This window comes from Seriola aureovittata, chromosome 23, assembly GCF_021018895.1.
Source record: "Seriola aureovittata isolate HTS-2021-v1 ecotype China chromosome 23, ASM2101889v1, whole genome shotgun sequence".
Classification (NCBI taxonomy): Eukaryota; Metazoa; Chordata; class Actinopteri; order Carangiformes; family Carangidae; genus Seriola; species Seriola aureovittata.
This window is the reverse complement of record NC_079386.1, coordinates 16,493,524-16,509,959: the sequence shown is the minus strand read 5'-3', so window position 1 is coordinate 16,509,959 and position 16,436 is coordinate 16,493,524. Positions and strand designations below refer to the sequence as shown.

Below are 16,436 nucleotides of genomic sequence, written 5' to 3'. Positions count from 1 at the left end.
AAGGATCTAACGCTGCACACACTTTTGAAATGGTGACACGTTTTCATTAGAGTAATTTTACTTTGTTGTAAAAAGGATGTATAGCGGGCGCCGTTAAAGTCCTTATTAATCCATATCTTGACATACACCAGATTCACAAAACAGCCTCTGTCATTGCTTGAGCATTTTATTTTTGCATGAAAAAGAGAAGAGTTCACTCTCTACAATAAAGTTTTGCCAAAAAAGCATTGTCCACACAGCACATCCAGTCTTCTCTTATTAAAGACACGAGGCCTAAGAGACAATCCAGCTCCTGTTTACATTGCTTCATTCCTTAAAAAGCGTTACAGCAAAAGCATAAACACAAATATGTCTTTGTGCTTCCTCACGGGTGCATCAGGCCACTGCGTCAAATTTGCCAGGACCCAGGACACAGACAGATGGAAGATGGCTGCTGCACTTCACATCATCCCAGCACTTGTTTGCTGTACGAAATAAGAACACAGGAGTCAATGAACGCCACAGAACCCAAAAGCTGAAACTGTTTACCGACACCAAAGTCACTTTGTCGGTCATCATTTATCATTTTAACAGCGTTTGTCACTTGAGATTTTAAAGTATATATCCAGATACTTTTCTTTTATTATCCACACTATTCATAGAGAAAGCACTTGATACAAATAATGTGTGATTTACCTCCATAGTTCATTTGCAGGCAGTGCTGATTCCACCAACCGTTGTTAAATGTGCCACAGTGCATATAGTTGAAAGGTGTACCATCACTCCACAGCCATATAGCCTCCTACAGGACACAGGAGAATTGAAAACTGTATGAATAAATTGGTAAATAATTCATATTTGAATGAGGATAAAAGCAAGTTGGTATCGCCTACGTCTTGGCAGTCGCTGCCTCCAAGCCATGTTTGTGGAAACCCACGCGTGGCCTTCAATATCATCTTCTGAATTTTGCGATACTCGGCAGCGTTGTGCACAGATGCGAGGTGTCCACCTATGACCTGACAGTGTTTCTGTCGCGGAGATAAAGTGCAATTACCACAGAAAAATAACTTAAACATTAAAGAACGCTTGAAAAAAATATTTCTGAATCTGAATCAAATTTTTCCTGATTACCTCAGCTTTACCCCAAGACGTCGCAGCTGAAACAAAGCGGAAACAGCGTCCTCTGATCGCAGTCCAACCAACGGGGCAAAATGATGCCCTCCTGAACTGGTTTCTCCTTCCTGAAGCAAAATAGAGAAGAAAGAAAGGCCCTTTATCTGGATTAACCCTTGTGTTTGATGGCAATTTTGGGCAGGCTCCATGCGACCTCACCTTAGATCTATTCACACACACACACACACACAAACATTAACACTTACGAGCCGTTCCGGTCTGAACCATCACGGTGCAAAGAAGCACCAACACAGCCAGCGTCTTCATGGTGGAGATGATGGAGATGCTGAAGAAGATGACTACCCTCAATGAGGCGACAGACAAGTCTTCACTAATACTTGTGAGGACAAGGTATAAAAGAACTAAAAAAAAAAGCAGAAGAGGTGGGGAAAGAATTATCTTCTCAGCATCTGTCTGTGACCTTGACCTGTCAACTCTTGTGTAAAATGTTATCTTCTCATCCATTACAACAAAGGCCAGAGTGTCAAAATTTCTTGGTAAAAAATTAAATATAATGTTCTCAGTACAGAGGGGGTCACATCCAAATAATGTGAAGACAGGTTTTCTCACCACTAGCGCTGGCCATGCTGATGTAATAGTTTTATATGCTCAGGTTTGGTAGTTTTGAGCAAGTTTGAAGTTGTTTATTTGATTTATGAAAAAAAAGTAGAAAAAAATATTGATGTATGATGATTTAAAATGTTTATCAATCCAAAAAAAAAAAGTTGAGAAAAATGTACAAAAATGCCCGCGGAAGGGTTAAGGGAGAGATGTCTTGGTTGAAAACAAAAAAAAGTCAACAGTGAATTTTTTTTCTATATATACTTATCCCACCAATGATTTAGCTTTATTGAAACTCACTTCTTCATACAGCTGCCGAGGTGAGAATCCTGCAGCAGCATGATAAGAGATGCTTCTCTTTTCTGTTGTTTTCATATGATGCTACTTCTGAGAAGTAGCATTGTGTGAAAACAACTGGTATTGAGGAGAGAAACACTGGCATTGAATATGGTATGAGGATTGGAGATGCCCACGAGTGTATCCACAAGCCAAATACAACAATCTTTTGCATTGAAGGGGTTTTTGTATCAATTATTATGTTTTTTATTTTGGTAAACATGACATAAAGAATTAAAGCTTGTCTGTTTATTTATGTCCTTATCACAGATTGTCATATGATTAATTTTTCCCACTTTACAGAACTTAGATTTGTCCAATTTAAAAACATCAGCAACAACAACCAGGTGCAATCACTCATTCCCAGCTTCTCCAAGTCTTGTTGTCATAGAGACTCACAAGGTGAAAACTGATTGCGCTGTAACAGGATCCAGCTGCAGACAAGAGGCAGCTACAGTTTGACGTTAAACCAGGCTTAACCAAGAGGTGTGCTGGTTCAGAGAAGGAAACAAGCCAGAGGAACCTGGTCAACAGCAGCAGATGAGGAAAAGGAGTTCAGGCAGGTAAATGGGCTTGACAAGAAACAGTAAGAGCAACGGATCTTTCCCACAGTCGAAACTCTGACGTGTCACAACAGGAAAAGCACAGGTGTAACTGTTCATAACATTAATGACGTTTCCCAGCATGGACAATTAAAGAAACCAGGAACTGGAATGTTATTATTACCGAAATTGACAGCTGGTATTGTTTTCACCTTGTGAATGTTTGAGTGTGTGTCATTGTGGCAAAATGTGGTTCGCGAGACACCTAGGCAGATTTTGTCACCATGATAACAGTCGTGCAAAAGATACACCCACTAAAACTGTGCAGTCATCATCCAAATGCAGGCCACGATCAAAGATGGGTGCAGTCCATCTGAGCAGTTTGACAACAGGTATGACTGTGTTTATTTTCAGACAGAATTATTAATGTGCAGCAGCTGAGGCGAGAATGAGTCACAGGTGTACAGTGCAGGGGAAACACACAGGTGAGCCATGTGAAATCTTGACAGGTTAGATTTGGGCATCTGCTCAAAAATAGTTTCGGTTCGAAGCCAGGTTCGGTCATTGGATCACCCCATTTTGTATCAGCCGGTGCAGGTACGGTTATCACCTGGCTGAGATTGAGCAACAGCTCTTACTGTGAAACAATAACATAAAGGTGACAGTGCAGAATGTACAAGAGGAAAAGTACGACTGGTACTGCAGATTGGGAGATAATTAAATGTGAAGGGAAGTTAGTCACGCTAATAAAGTACCTTTGAATTTGAACTTGCAGGATTTTTAGGGACATTTAGGGATAAAATTTGTCAACAAATGGTTCTAAAAGCGATATATATTATATTATATATATTAGCTAAGTTGCACATTAACAGGTGAAATTGACCAAAAACTGTCACCGTCCAGTGAAAACCACGTATCGCCAAAGTTGTTGAGTTGAGTGAATGATTCAAGGTTCAGGCTGAGAAAATTAAGCTACTTCCTAAGCCAAGTAAAACATTTCAAAAACCATGGGGACATCTTAACAAATACATTAGTTTTCTTACATTACCCATGAAAAGCTGCCATTTTGGAGACAGTTTCACAGGATAGCAAAAAAAAATTGACTTGTGTGAACGCCTACTATCAATTTAGCTATTTTTCTTTCGGTGTGCGTATTTGAAATCAACCAGAAAAATGTATCTGCATGTGCCACAAGTTGGAAATACTCAGGGACTGAGTCAGCAGCATGGTTAAGGACAATGTTTTCTAACAGAAGCACAACATCCTGTTTTGGTACACGCTGTCTGTGCGTCCGCTTATCTCGCTCTGAGCGGTAGCGCATCATTAGCCGAGAGGAATGGGAAACGTGAAAAATGTGAGGCGACTCTGGCCTGAATAACTTGGCGCAAACAAAAACACACACAGTGAGCAAGGAGTTGAAAGTGAGCCGAAACATGCAGGTGGCAGAAAGCACATTTCTCACAGCTCTATATCGCTCGTGAAGATTCCTGGCACGGATGAAGGAGACGATAAGAAGAGATATTTTTATTATTCTCACAGTGTCCAAGCCACAGTGGAGTTGTTGTTGTTAAAGCTATTGTCCTTAAATTGCAGGTCGTGGTACAGTAACAGTCATGAAGACAGAAATAACAGCTGCAAGACGAGCAGAGGAAAGAGATTGTTTTATTTTTATCTTGAGACAAAACAAGAACAAAACAAAACAAAACAAAACCGAAAATCATTATTTCTGTGTTAAGTTTCATGATGAGTTTGAAGACAAGACCATATATTATTTAATGCATCCTTAAAGGAGCTATTTGTAAGTTTTGCTAGTTTTGCTACATAGCTAACGTTAGCATTAGTAGCTGTTTACTTACCAGTTTAGAAGAAACATTGTGATTTAAGTATCAAACTTCCTTCCTTTATTCACCAACAGCTGACTCCAGCAGTGGAAAGCAACGCCAATGTTAAGTCTTCTCTCAATCATGTATTTTCTTACTGAAGTTAGCACGCTAACCAGCTAGCCTTTGCCCGTGTTGTCACTTTCAGATAGCGAGTCACTGTACCCTTGAATCTGCCCCAAAGAAGTAGCGCTGCTCGCAGGGCGTATTATAACCTCTTGTTTTGTAAACGCAACGATGGCTGAAGTTCTTGTCAAGCCACAGTCACCACCACCTGCTTCCGGTAAGAAAATCATGTTAAGCAGCAGATAAAACTTACAAATAGCCAATTTAAAGGATTTGATTAGCTTATCTTAGCACGCACACAAAGGCTTGTTAGTTAGCTCGTCTCCAAAACATAGCCACCTAGATTATATCAAAGCTAGGAAACAAACACCTCACATCAGCTAAAGTATTTTGATAGTTCAAGGTAATAAATCCCAAATTTAATGGGTAATAGATGGCAAATATTAGCTTGCTAAACTAAAATGATGATCAATGTGTTAGCATTGTCACTATTAGCATTGGCATTTTGTTTACAATGCCTAAGTACAGCCTCATGGGGCTGCTAGCTTAATTTCTAGACTCCTAGCACTAGTTCAGACCAAAAACAAACATGCACTGGAGTGTTGGGGACGTGTTATTGCTTCAGGAACTGCTGAGACAATGACAAATGATCCAGGAAGTCCGGCTTCGGTTTTAGATATGTGAATCTGAAGGCTCATCTATGCAAAAATGCTGAAGAGCAGTTTAAAATACACAGAGGGATGTTTTTACAAATCTCGAAAGATATCACTGCAACAACTATTTTACCTTTGGTCGCTATCAATTGCTAGGTAAACAGTCAACTTCTAACAGGGCAATCAACTTTTTTCCCTGTACAACACAAGTTTTCACATTATACACTATAACTGTTTCATCCATTGTTAATGTAAATATGATTAAAGCTTTAATATAGTGTTAGTGTTACATATTTACATTTCTTATGCAGTTCTTTTCATAGCTAAAGAAAGTCGATTAGCACATTGTTCCCACGACTCATTCTGAGGCTGAAACTCAAAACAGAAATGTTGTTGACAGATTTAGAAATATAGGTTGCACATAGAGGCCGTTTGACCTACTCTCTCTGTGTATGTATCATTCTCCCACTTTAACCCGTCGTGCTGCATCGACCTGGCAAACAGGTCGATGCAGCACGACTGGTGAGTGGGCGTGGTGTGACTTTCCTCTCCACGAGAAAGGAAAATCACAACCTTCATGCAAACCTTTATATTTCACAGCCTGAGAAGCAGACACACTTCATAAGGGAGTGTGTGAGTGATTAAGATAAGACCTCTAAAGATCAAGACACAATATAGATAACATTAGAAGAGTTTAGGTTCATCTCTGGAGCTTTCTGGAAATACTTTAAAACCAGAAATAAGACGACAACCACATCAATTGTCTCACCTGCACTAAGGTATCAGCTTTTATTCTTTTATTTCATGTTTAAAGCTCATTTTGAGTATGTCAAGATGCAACAAACAATGACTTTAATATCTGATTTTTTCCAAACCAAAAGTCCAAAATATTGTCAATTTACACTGATATGAAATTTAAAAAAAGAGTAACTTCACAATCGAGTGGCTGGAACCACAGAATGTTTCCTTGTGCTTCAAAAATGACAGAAAGTTTTCAATTATTTTTCTTTCGATTGACTAATTGGTCAATCGACTGATCTTCTGCATTTCTTCATTGAAGCTCCTTGTAAAAATGTATTTCCTAAAACTCCCAAATCATCCTCATCCCAAAGAACCAGGAGGAAGGAAGCCTATTTTTATTTTTAACCAGTGAGATAAAAGGTTTTTTAGAGCCTAAAAATAAAATGCTCAACCTTTATTCATTATATTCTCATGTGGTGCTTCAGTCAAGCATTTTATTGTGAAAGGCTCTTTAGTTTACACTACGCTCTCATTTTTTCTTTTATGAAGTTGTGAGGAGTGTGTCCTGTGGCTAGTTACACATTTTAATGATGTTTTATGTGATTGCTTTTGTTTAGTAATCACTTGGCTGCACACCAACTTCCTTTAGCGTAAAGAAGCTCAAACACCTTACAGAAGAATTTAGAGGCAGGTGCAGAGAGCTGCTGAAAGGGTCAGACATTTTATTATTTAATTTAAAACCCCCACTCCTTCTAACCATAGGAGACTGTTGAGGCTAATTCTTGCTTCTCAATTGACAATAAAGCCAAACTGTCAGTTATTGCGGACGTGTGTTGTTGTACATGGATGTCATATAAGCAGTGTGTATCTGTGTTTGTGTTTGTGTTTACAGAGGAGCATTTAAACTTTTAAATAAAGGGGAACTCTGTTCACGGGCCTTTGGGAGGAGGCTACTGTTGCGTATGTGAAAGAAATGTTGTATGAAGCCAGAAGGAGCTGCGGGAGATCTGACTTGTTGCCTCGGGTTGGGACTGAAGAAGTTTGAAAATTAAAAAAGAAAATCTGAGGTTGTAGATTTAGAAAGAAGTGCGCTAACGAGACCTATGTCGCCCACTCATTATCTCTGCTTGAGGCTACAGTACACATGTGTGTTTGGTCAAATTGCATTTTGGGTAATGTAGGCACTGGGTTTTGACAGAGAAGAAGAATGTCTGCAAAAGACTGAACTTTCCATCATGAGACAATGATGTGGGTGTGAATTGCTGTTACTGAAAACGAACCACTTGCACTTATAAACAATAATCAATACTTGCATACATGTGGTAAAATCATTATTATTTTAGGTTCTATTGTCTCTTTCTTTTATTTATTTTCTAGTATCTTTTAGTTAATGATTATTTGGCTTCAACTGTGTGGAATTTTACTCTTCGTGGGTTTTCTTCCACACCCTCAAAACAAACATCTGTACTGTATGTGTTAGCTCTAATGGACATGTAAACTATCCTTGGCACACCACGCATCTGACCCAGAGCATGCTGGGAGAGTCTCCAGCTCCCCAGAGAGTGGATGCACGGAGTAGATAATGGAGAAAAGTAGATACTACTGTGGATAAATTTATACTTGTGGTATCAGAAGCTATTTAAAGTGCACTTCCCCATTAGAATCAAGTGAAATGTCACCTGTACAAACATGTGTTTATATGTGCTGTACGTGATAATGCAGGGCAGAATCTCGCCTTGCTTCATTCCAAGACAATCCTTATCTGATTTGTGGCGACAAGGAAAATATAGGTGTTATATAATGTGTCCATCTATCAATCATGACTTCAGCTCTTAATAATAACTTGCTTCACTCTACTTTCCTTCCCGTTCACCTCCTTTACTTTCTCAGTCATGTCACACTTCCATTTCAAACAAACAAACAAAAACAACAACACACATCATAACATCACCACTTTGTTTTGATTGCACTGGCTTGTCCATATGACGATAGATAAGCGGCTCCTTATGTAACAGTTTCACTGTCACTTAAAAGGTCAAACATGACACGACCAAGACTGTTCGACGGAACAAACAAGACAGTGATGAATTACCTGTATGTGTGACAGAAAGTAAAAAGTTTGTCCTGAGGTTGACGACAGAGTTCAGGTCGTGGGGGTTATGCAAGTAAAAAGGGTTTATCCCCTGGAGAGCATCAATATGTCGAACAAAGTTTGTGCAAATCTGCGCATTTCATTTTCTTTTCGGTCTCAAACTGTTGCTAGAACAAAGGTTACTGGGATTCATCCCTCTGGGGACCATGAACGTGTACAGCTAAATTAATGGAAATCTGGCAGTTTGAATTAATGACGTAACATCATGATCAAATGTGTTGGTTAATTTTAAAACCAAACGTTGGACGCTTCGGTCTTTGTGTCTTCACACAACCCTCGACAGGTTAAACATCGTTGGAAAGCTCCCGGTTCTGTCTGTACAAAGCGTTTTAGGATCATATCACTGCAGCAGCGTTTATACAGAATGTGTTCAGACTTGTGGTTGTGGTGCTTTCCACACAAATGGTCCTAAAAAAAAAGTTGAATCTGTTTTCTGGAGACCGTCCAAACAGATTTGATGAGAATCTGGTCTGTAGCTGCTGAGATATTTTTCTTCTGACCACCTGCAGGATGTCTTTATGTGGCAGTTTTCTGTCTGACGAGCAGTTCCAGTGCTCCATCTGCCTCGATGTGTTCACCAACCCTTCAACCACACCGTGCGGCCACAGCTTCTGCATGGCCTGCATCAGCAGATACTGGGACGGATCCAAGGTGTGTGTGAGTGTGTACACTGTGAAGTTTAAGACATGGTGTACAGGTGTCCTTTTTTTTATCTTGCTGTTTACTTCCTTCCTTCACTTTGTGTTCCTCCTTTCTTCCTTATTTTCTTCTTTTTTTGTCCTTCTTTCTTTGTCTCTCTTGTGGTCACTATTCATGTATTGCATGTGTGTTAGAGGACTTTCTTATCATCACTGTTTTTATCTTTAATGTAGCAGCATATATTTTGATCACACTAACCATCAGTTTCATCATGGGTTAATTATCTGTTGAAGAAAGTGTTGGTTACCCCTGTTAGGTAAATGTAAGCTAATGCTAATGTGTAAGAGCCCAAAAGTAGCATTATTATGCAGGTTGTGTGCATTGTTTAAAAATCAATAATCCATCCATTCATCCATCCTTCCTTTCTTGTCCACTTTCCCCCTCCTCTCCTCTCCTTTCCTCTCCTCTCCTCTCCTCTCCTCTCCTCTCCTCTCCTCTCTCCTCTCCTCTCCTCTCCTCTCCTCTCTCTCTCCTCTCCTCTCTCTCCTCTCCTCTCCTCTCCTCTCTCCTCTCCTCTCCTCTCTCTCTCTCCTCTCTCCTCTCCTCTCCTCTCCTCTCCTCTCTCTCTCCTCCTCTCCTCTCCTCTCCTCTCTCTCCTCTCCTCTCTCCTCTCCTCTCCTCTCCTCTCCTCTCCTCTCCTCTCCTCTCCTCTCCTCTCCTCTCTCCTCTTCTCTCCTCTCCTCTCCTCTCCTCTCTCCTCTCCTCTCCTCTCGTGTCCTCTCCTCTCCTCTCCTCTCTCTCTCCTCTCTCCTCTCTCTCCTCTCTCCTCTCCTCTCCTCTCCTCTCTCCTCTCCTCTCCTCTCCTCTCTCCTCTCCTCTCCTCTCCTCTCTCCTCTCCTCTCTCTCGTGTCCTCTCCTCTCTCCTCTCCTCTCCTCTCCTCTCCTCTCTCTCTCTCTCTCCTCTCTCCTCTCTCCTCTCCTCTCCTCTCTCTCCTCTCCTCCTCTCCTCTCCTCTCATCTCCTCTCCTCTCCTCTCCTCTCCTCTCCTCTCTCTCTCCTCTCCTCTCTCCTCTCCTCTCCTCTCCTCTCTCCTCTCCTCTCCTCTCCTCTCCTCTCTCCTCTCTCTCCTCTCTCTCTCCTCTCCTCTCTCCTCTCCTCTCTCCTCTCCTCTCCTCTCCTCTCCTCTCCTCTCTCTCGTGTCCTCTCCTCTCTCTCCTCTCCTCTCCTCTCCTCTCCTCTCCTCTCTCCTCTCCTCTCCTCTCCTCTCCTCTCCTCTCCTCTCCTCTCCTCTCCTCTCCTCTCTCCTCTCGTGTCCTCTCCTCTCCTCTCCTCTCCTCTCCTCTCCTCTCCTCCCTCTCTCAGGTGTGTCAGTGTCCTCTGTGTAAGAAAACCTTCCAGAAGAAGCCGGACCTCCACATCAACAGGACGCTGCGAGAGATCACCGAGCAGTTTAGATCCATGAGGGGAGCGGGAGTCGTGGGGAGGGAGAGGAGAGGGGGGAGAGGAGGAGGAGGAGGGGGAGGGGGAGATGGAGCGTTACCAGATGATTTATTTGATGAGCTGAGGAGGAAGCTGCCTCAAACTCTACCAAAGCCGCAGATGACGCTGACCTATGAGGCTCCGTCCCAAGGTGAGACAGACAGACATGTCCTCCTCTTCACCTGCATGAAAACAGACTGAAACTTCACAAACACACTGATAATAATCACAATAATAATACGGATGATTATTTACAAAACCCAAGTTTCACAAAAGGAAGCAAATTAAAATCAAAAATTTATAAAAATCCTCAGATTTTATTATAAAACAGACAAAATAAGTCCAATGATGTAGGATAAAAGAAATAAAAATTAAAAAGGATATGATATATTATAATTCAGGATATTACTAAATATATCATTATCAATAGAAATACCCTTTAAGATTTGATTAACGTCACAAATATGTTGATACTGAACTACTAGACAACTTAACTCCAATACCAGCACTTAATCTTATTTGTTTTTATGCAATTACATTTATTCTAATTTATTTTGTATTTTAAGCCTTGTACGTGCATTTTATCTTTTAGTGTGTGTTGTAATGTATTATTATTGTTTATTATTAGCAACCAAACTTGCAGTCGTTGCTTAAGCCCAACCGCAGATGGGGCTTTGGGTGTGAACCCCGGTCTCTGGAGTTATAGTCATGTGCTTTGAATGCTCGCAGTTCACCCGACCACATCCTGGTGACTGCCTGCTCTTAAGTAAGCGTCATGTTTAATTCAGTCGTTCCAAAAAAGAAGCTTTTGCACAGGTGTTCTTGTTCCTGCAGAGGCTGGATGCACTTGCTCCACGTCCTTTCTGCCAAATTAATGTAAATAATGTAATTAATTTTGCACATAAACAACACTGACAGCCTGATAAGACGCTGGTACTTCAAGAATCCGTACTCATTCATCAAACACATGGCAGTGCTGGATGCTCTGGTGCTCCAGGTCAACTGTCAGAGGACTGAATGTGTTGGTTTAGTGGAGCAGCGCTGGAAAACGAGGTCAACATCCAGTCGGCTCGGTTTATTAACATTCTGCAGATGACGCACGACTGTCTTGTCAGAGATATGCTGCATAGCAGCAATCTGTAGCAGGACAAAGAGGCTGCAGATATGACAGTAGGTCTGTGAATGTTAATGCTGATGTCAGCGTGTTAACAAGTGTAGGACGTATGTTAGTTCAGGATGTAAGAATGCTAACGCTTGCTAAGTGGAAGCCGATGCGAATGTCATTAATTCTGCAGGAGTTTGATTATAAACCAAATTGAAGGATTCATCAAAGTTGGTGGGATTGGTTCTCTGGGGACCATGAATGTCTGCACAAAATTTCATGACAATCCATCCAGCAGTTGTTGAGATATTTTAAGATGGTTCAACCTTCTCTCAATCCCTGTGTCCTCCATCTTGGAAGGTAACTCCATCCCAATGTTGTTACCACCCGCCACGACCTCACTGGCTTCTTCGGTACCGAACAACAGTCCGATCGCTGCCCTGAACCACTCCTCCGGACCTCCGCCGCCTCCTCCCTCATTCTCCCACTCCAGCGGCCGGAGAAGGTTCACCGTGAGCGGGGCTGCAAGCAGCCAGAGCCTCCCTCTCTGTGAGATCCACCACAGAGGAATACTGGTACCACACTTTTACCCACATCATAAACGAATGTCTTTCATTTAATACTCCTGCGGCCCTTTTTGTTTGAAACTCAACAAACTTATTATTATAAATTATTGAGGAACACGTGAGAATACTTCATGACTTTGTGTCCTCTTGACTTTCTTTATGTCTCTAGATTTACTGCAGGACTGACCGAGTGTGTATCTGTCCTGAGTGTGAGACCGAGGACCATCAGGATCACGACACGGTGACTGTCGAAGATGAGTGGACGGAAACCAAGGTAAAGAAAAGAAAACAGAGAGAGGGACGAGGGACAGTCTGATGGAGTGAATCCCTCGAGCTTCAGGGAGTTTACTCACATGACAAAGAGGAAGAACAGCACGAAGGCTGCGATTGTTGACATGTGACATGTCTGGAAATCTGAGTCAGACAAGTCAATTTAATGACACATCACAGTCTGGAGGTTTTCCAGCACAATGGAAACTGGAGAGGGAAATTTCAAATTCGCTGTTTTGTCTTTGAAATTTGTTGGTTTTAAGAAATTGTGTGTGTGTGTGTGTGTGTGTGTGTGTGTGTGTGTGTGTGTGTGTGTGTGTGTGTGTAGTCACAGCTAAGTGTGTTGGAGCAGGAGATCAAGGAGATGATCAGACAGAGAATCAGGAAGATCGAAGAGCTCCGAATGTCAGTGGCCGATCTGGAGGCAAGTCTCAAGTCTCACACACACACACACACACACACACACACACACACACACACACACACACACACACACACATTCTTTTTAATACTAAACCTTTGTGGGAAAACCTGTAAATCCTCCTGTCATCCAATTATTAGCTGTTTTTCAGTCTTTTATTTCCCGCTCCTCCTTCACCCACATTTTTACAGTGGGGTTTATAAGTGACTTCAAGGTTTTAATTCCTTAATATGGGAGATTTATTTCAAGAATTCTTGGGGTTTCACTCAAATGTTTTCCAAAGTTTTGGGGCTTCACCCAAATTTCTTTCTAATTTTTTTGGTTGATTTCCAAATTTATTAAGGATTTGACCAAATATTCAGATTTTCAAATCTATTTTCAATGTTTAATTCCCTGATTGAGGTATTTATTCCATCCTGGGGTTTTACCCAGTTTCCTATATATATATTTATTGGGGTTGTTTCTTCACATTTTGGGTTCAAACAATATTTTTTGGGTTTCATGGGTTAAGGTTTCCACCCAGGTGCACCCAGGTTTATTCCCTGATTTTGAAGGATTTGACCAAACTTTCAGGGCTTTAGCCAAATTTGCATAAATATATACCTGACTTTTGGCACTGTGCATTTCTGTTATTACTGCATGTTTTCATCTGTTTTGGGTGTTACACCTTATCTGGGAATCTCCATGCAGATAATGAAAAGAAATCTCACACATTTCACATTTTCTCTCCCCAGTTGGCGGTGGAGCGAGAGACAGCAGGAAGTGTCGGCCTGTTTTTCGCACTGGTGTCCGCCATTGAGCGCTCCCAGGCAGAGCTGATAGAAGTGATGGAGATGAGTCGGAGGGCGGCCGAGCACCAGGCCGACGCCATGATACGTCAGCTGGAGCTGGAGGTCGAAGAACTGCGGAGGAGAGGAAGCGCCCTCGCCGAGCTCGCCCAGTCCGACGACCACAATCACTGTGTCAAGGTCGGTGAGAGTCTCAGGTTCAGTTTGATGATATACAGATCATTTTTCTGGGTCATTTCTCACCCTTTTTTAAAATTTATTTTCCACCTACTTTCCAGACGTTTCCCGTCCTCTCCAGCCCTCCACCTGCCAGAGACTGGTCCGGAGTGGCGGTGAACTCTGACCTGGGAACAGGGACCATCTACAGGTCTCTGGCAGCGCTGGTGGACAGGTTCCAGGAGCAGCTGAAGAATGTCGCAGAAACAGGTCAGTGACTTGCAAAGCACAGGGCACGGGACAGAGAGATCTGACTGGTCGAGCTAATGAGGCTCGAGTATGTAGAAACATGAGAAAATGGTCGCTCACTGCTGATTGATATTCAAAGTCTAGTGGCAGAGGAGGAGTTTTAAACTAAGAGCAGCACCACAACAGATGGTCATGAAGCATGGAGTTAGCGCCCTCATGTGGAGGAGTTCATTATGGTTTTTAAACCAAAGCTTTCTCTTGAGTTTTTGTTTTCCAAGGTTATAATTCCCTAATTTGGCGCATTTATTCCATAATTATTGGAATTTTATTCAATGTTTTTCTTTTTCATTTCACAACTTTTCCGTTTTTTTTGTTGTTGATCCATTTCGTCTCGTTCCTATCCAGGTTTTCCTCCCACTGTGGTGGAGCCCAGTCCGGTCCGAGCACAGCCCAGTGAGTGTCCACTCCCGCTCACACACACACCAGTGAACGATATCTGCCATCCACCTTACACAGCAGAGATCCAGATACACACCGGTCGTGACACTAACCTTAAACACTTAATCACATACAGTAGTTTTTACTGTATTACTGAAACACTTCTGCTTTCTCTGCAGGGATGAGGAGGGTTCAGGAGTACGCAGGTATGTTACGATCACACAGAGCGAATAAAAGGAGTCGACACACAATATATTTAGATGTTGCTAAACAAGAATCTGTATCTTTCTATATTTTTCTTCGACACAGTGGATGTAACGCTGGACTCCAACACTGCCCATCCCAGACTGATTCTGTCAGAGGACATGAAGAGTGTGAGACGCTTGTTAAATTATTATAACACACATAACAATAATAATTAATCATACGGACTGGAACTTTTTACATCGTATAAATCCCTCAGTCCCAAAGGCTCAAGCTCAAGAATTCAAGAATATTTGTTTTAAAATCAAGAATAAAATTTAGGTCTGCTTTTGGTTTTTGGTAGGAAAAGTAGTTAGGAGCTTTTTCGTGTTTGCATAAACCACGTGGGAGCACTATGTTACAACAATATACACGGATATGTTTCAAAATGTTTGGCAGTATGAGTCGCTCTGACCTGTGCTTCAAGTCAAATTTACTCTGAACTTGGAAAATCTGCCTTTAGTATTTGTGCACCAAATACGAATCATCTACGACACACTCTCAAGATCAATTCAAGACGATGATCTCAAACCCCTTCACCTCAGTGTGCAAATGTTGTCACAGAGTATCGTCCTCTTTTGGGTTTGAACTCTGTATCTGTGTGTATATGATCTTCAAGGCTTAAATGAAATGAGCACCTGTGTGTAAAAGTCCGGTTTTGATAAAGTGTCTTTCTGCAGGTGAGGTGTGGAGACAGACACCAGCTGCTTCCAGACAATCTGGAGAGGTTCGACAGAGTCGTCTGTGTCCTGGGGAGGGAGGCCATCTCCTCTGGGAGACACTATTGGGAGGTAAGATGATCTCCTCAGTAAGTAGTTATTAATCAACCCTGAAAATGATCTTGTCTGCCTGTTAGTTTCCTGGAAATATGTGTATATACTGCAAACAATGTGCAATATTGGCTGCAGAAATAACAAATATCTGGTGTGTGCAGTGGTGTAAAGATGATATTATTAAATCTAAATCAGTATTTTGATAATGAGCATATTTTAAAATATTTTCTTACTTTTTGATCTCGAAAATAAAGATCGTATGTTCATATGTTTCCATGTTTGATCATATGTTCTGCTTCCTGTGGAGGTGGAGGTGGGTGGGAAGACGGACTGGGATCTGGGGGTGGCCAGGCAATCAATCAACAGGAAGGGGAAGATTGACGTTACCCCAGTCAATGGATACTGGTTCCTCAGCCTAAGAAACAAGTGAGTTTTCAATTAGTCATCAGTTAATTGTCCAAAATGTGACACGTTTAATTGATAAGAGAGATAAGAGAGGGTAGATGATGATGATGAGATCTGGGATATGGTAGTAAAATATCAAAAAAGAGAGAGATAACATACTGTAACTGTAAAATGACCACCTGGTAGAAAATATGGCAGACATTTAATTCTTTTCTTCTTTTTCCTGTATTTCACTCTTCTTTACTTCCTCTTCGTTCCTCTCCTCAGGAACAAGTACGCCTTTCGCACCGAACCCTCCACAGACGTCCATCTGAACCTCCAACCACATAAGATTGGGGTATTTGTGGACTTTGAGAAAGGACAGGTACAGTATGGGAAAAACTTAACTTGACTTGACAGTATTTTACACTCACTGTGTATTTTCTGTTTTCTAATAATACCAAATGTCGTCCTTTTCCTCTACAGGTGTCGTTCTACAACGTTGATGCTAAAATCCACATCTACACTTTCAATGACACTTTCACTGAATGCATCTTGCCGTTCTTCAGCCCTTGTACTAATAAATCCGGAAAGAACGACGGGCCGCTGATTATCACACCGGTAAATACGATAGAGTGACGGAAAACACCTGGAAGTTACTTGTTGTTTCTTCTTCTTCTTTTTCTTTTACATACTCATGCACTGAGTGTTCCTGTAAAAAGAAAAATAATCCTTTTGGCAGATGTTGGTGTCTGACTGTGAATAGTTTATATAGGTGGAACATTTTGATGTACCTTAAATGATTCACTGATCATTTAATAAAACAATCACATTTTGCGATAATC

At 41.5% G+C, this 16,436-nt stretch overlaps 2 protein-coding genes across 2 annotated transcripts; one reads left to right on the top strand and one right to left on the bottom strand.

The window, feature by feature from the left end:
• Positions 1 to 152: 152 nt before the first annotated feature.
• On the bottom strand, positions 153 to 1,501 carry LOC130164661 (ladderlectin-like). Its single transcript, XM_056369540.1, has 5 exons — positions 1,359 to 1,501; positions 1,111 to 1,220; positions 873 to 1,007; positions 676 to 781; positions 153 to 464 (listed from the first exon to the last, which is right to left on the bottom strand). The coding sequence occupies exons 1-5, from the start codon at positions 1,417 to 1,419 to the stop codon at positions 376 to 378; spliced, it is 501 nt and encodes a 166-aa protein (XP_056225515.1). The 5' UTR covers positions 1,420 to 1,501; the 3' UTR covers positions 153 to 375.
• Positions 1,502 to 5,790: 4,289 nt separating this feature from the next.
• Positions 5,791 to 16,434, top strand: LOC130164417 (E3 ubiquitin-protein ligase TRIM39). Its single transcript, XM_056369148.1, has 15 exons — positions 5,791 to 5,969; positions 8,593 to 8,734; positions 10,085 to 10,352; positions 11,664 to 11,878; positions 12,039 to 12,143; positions 12,468 to 12,563; positions 13,295 to 13,528; positions 13,627 to 13,774; positions 14,159 to 14,206; positions 14,371 to 14,397; positions 14,501 to 14,565; positions 15,115 to 15,225; positions 15,515 to 15,633; positions 15,880 to 15,976; positions 16,078 to 16,434. The coding sequence occupies exons 2-15, from the start codon at positions 8,594 to 8,596 to the stop codon at positions 16,228 to 16,230; spliced, it is 1,827 nt and encodes a 608-aa protein (XP_056225123.1). The 5' UTR covers positions 5,791 to 5,969; position 8,593; the 3' UTR covers positions 16,231 to 16,434.
• The last annotated feature ends 2 nt before the right edge of the window (positions 16,435 to 16,436 follow it).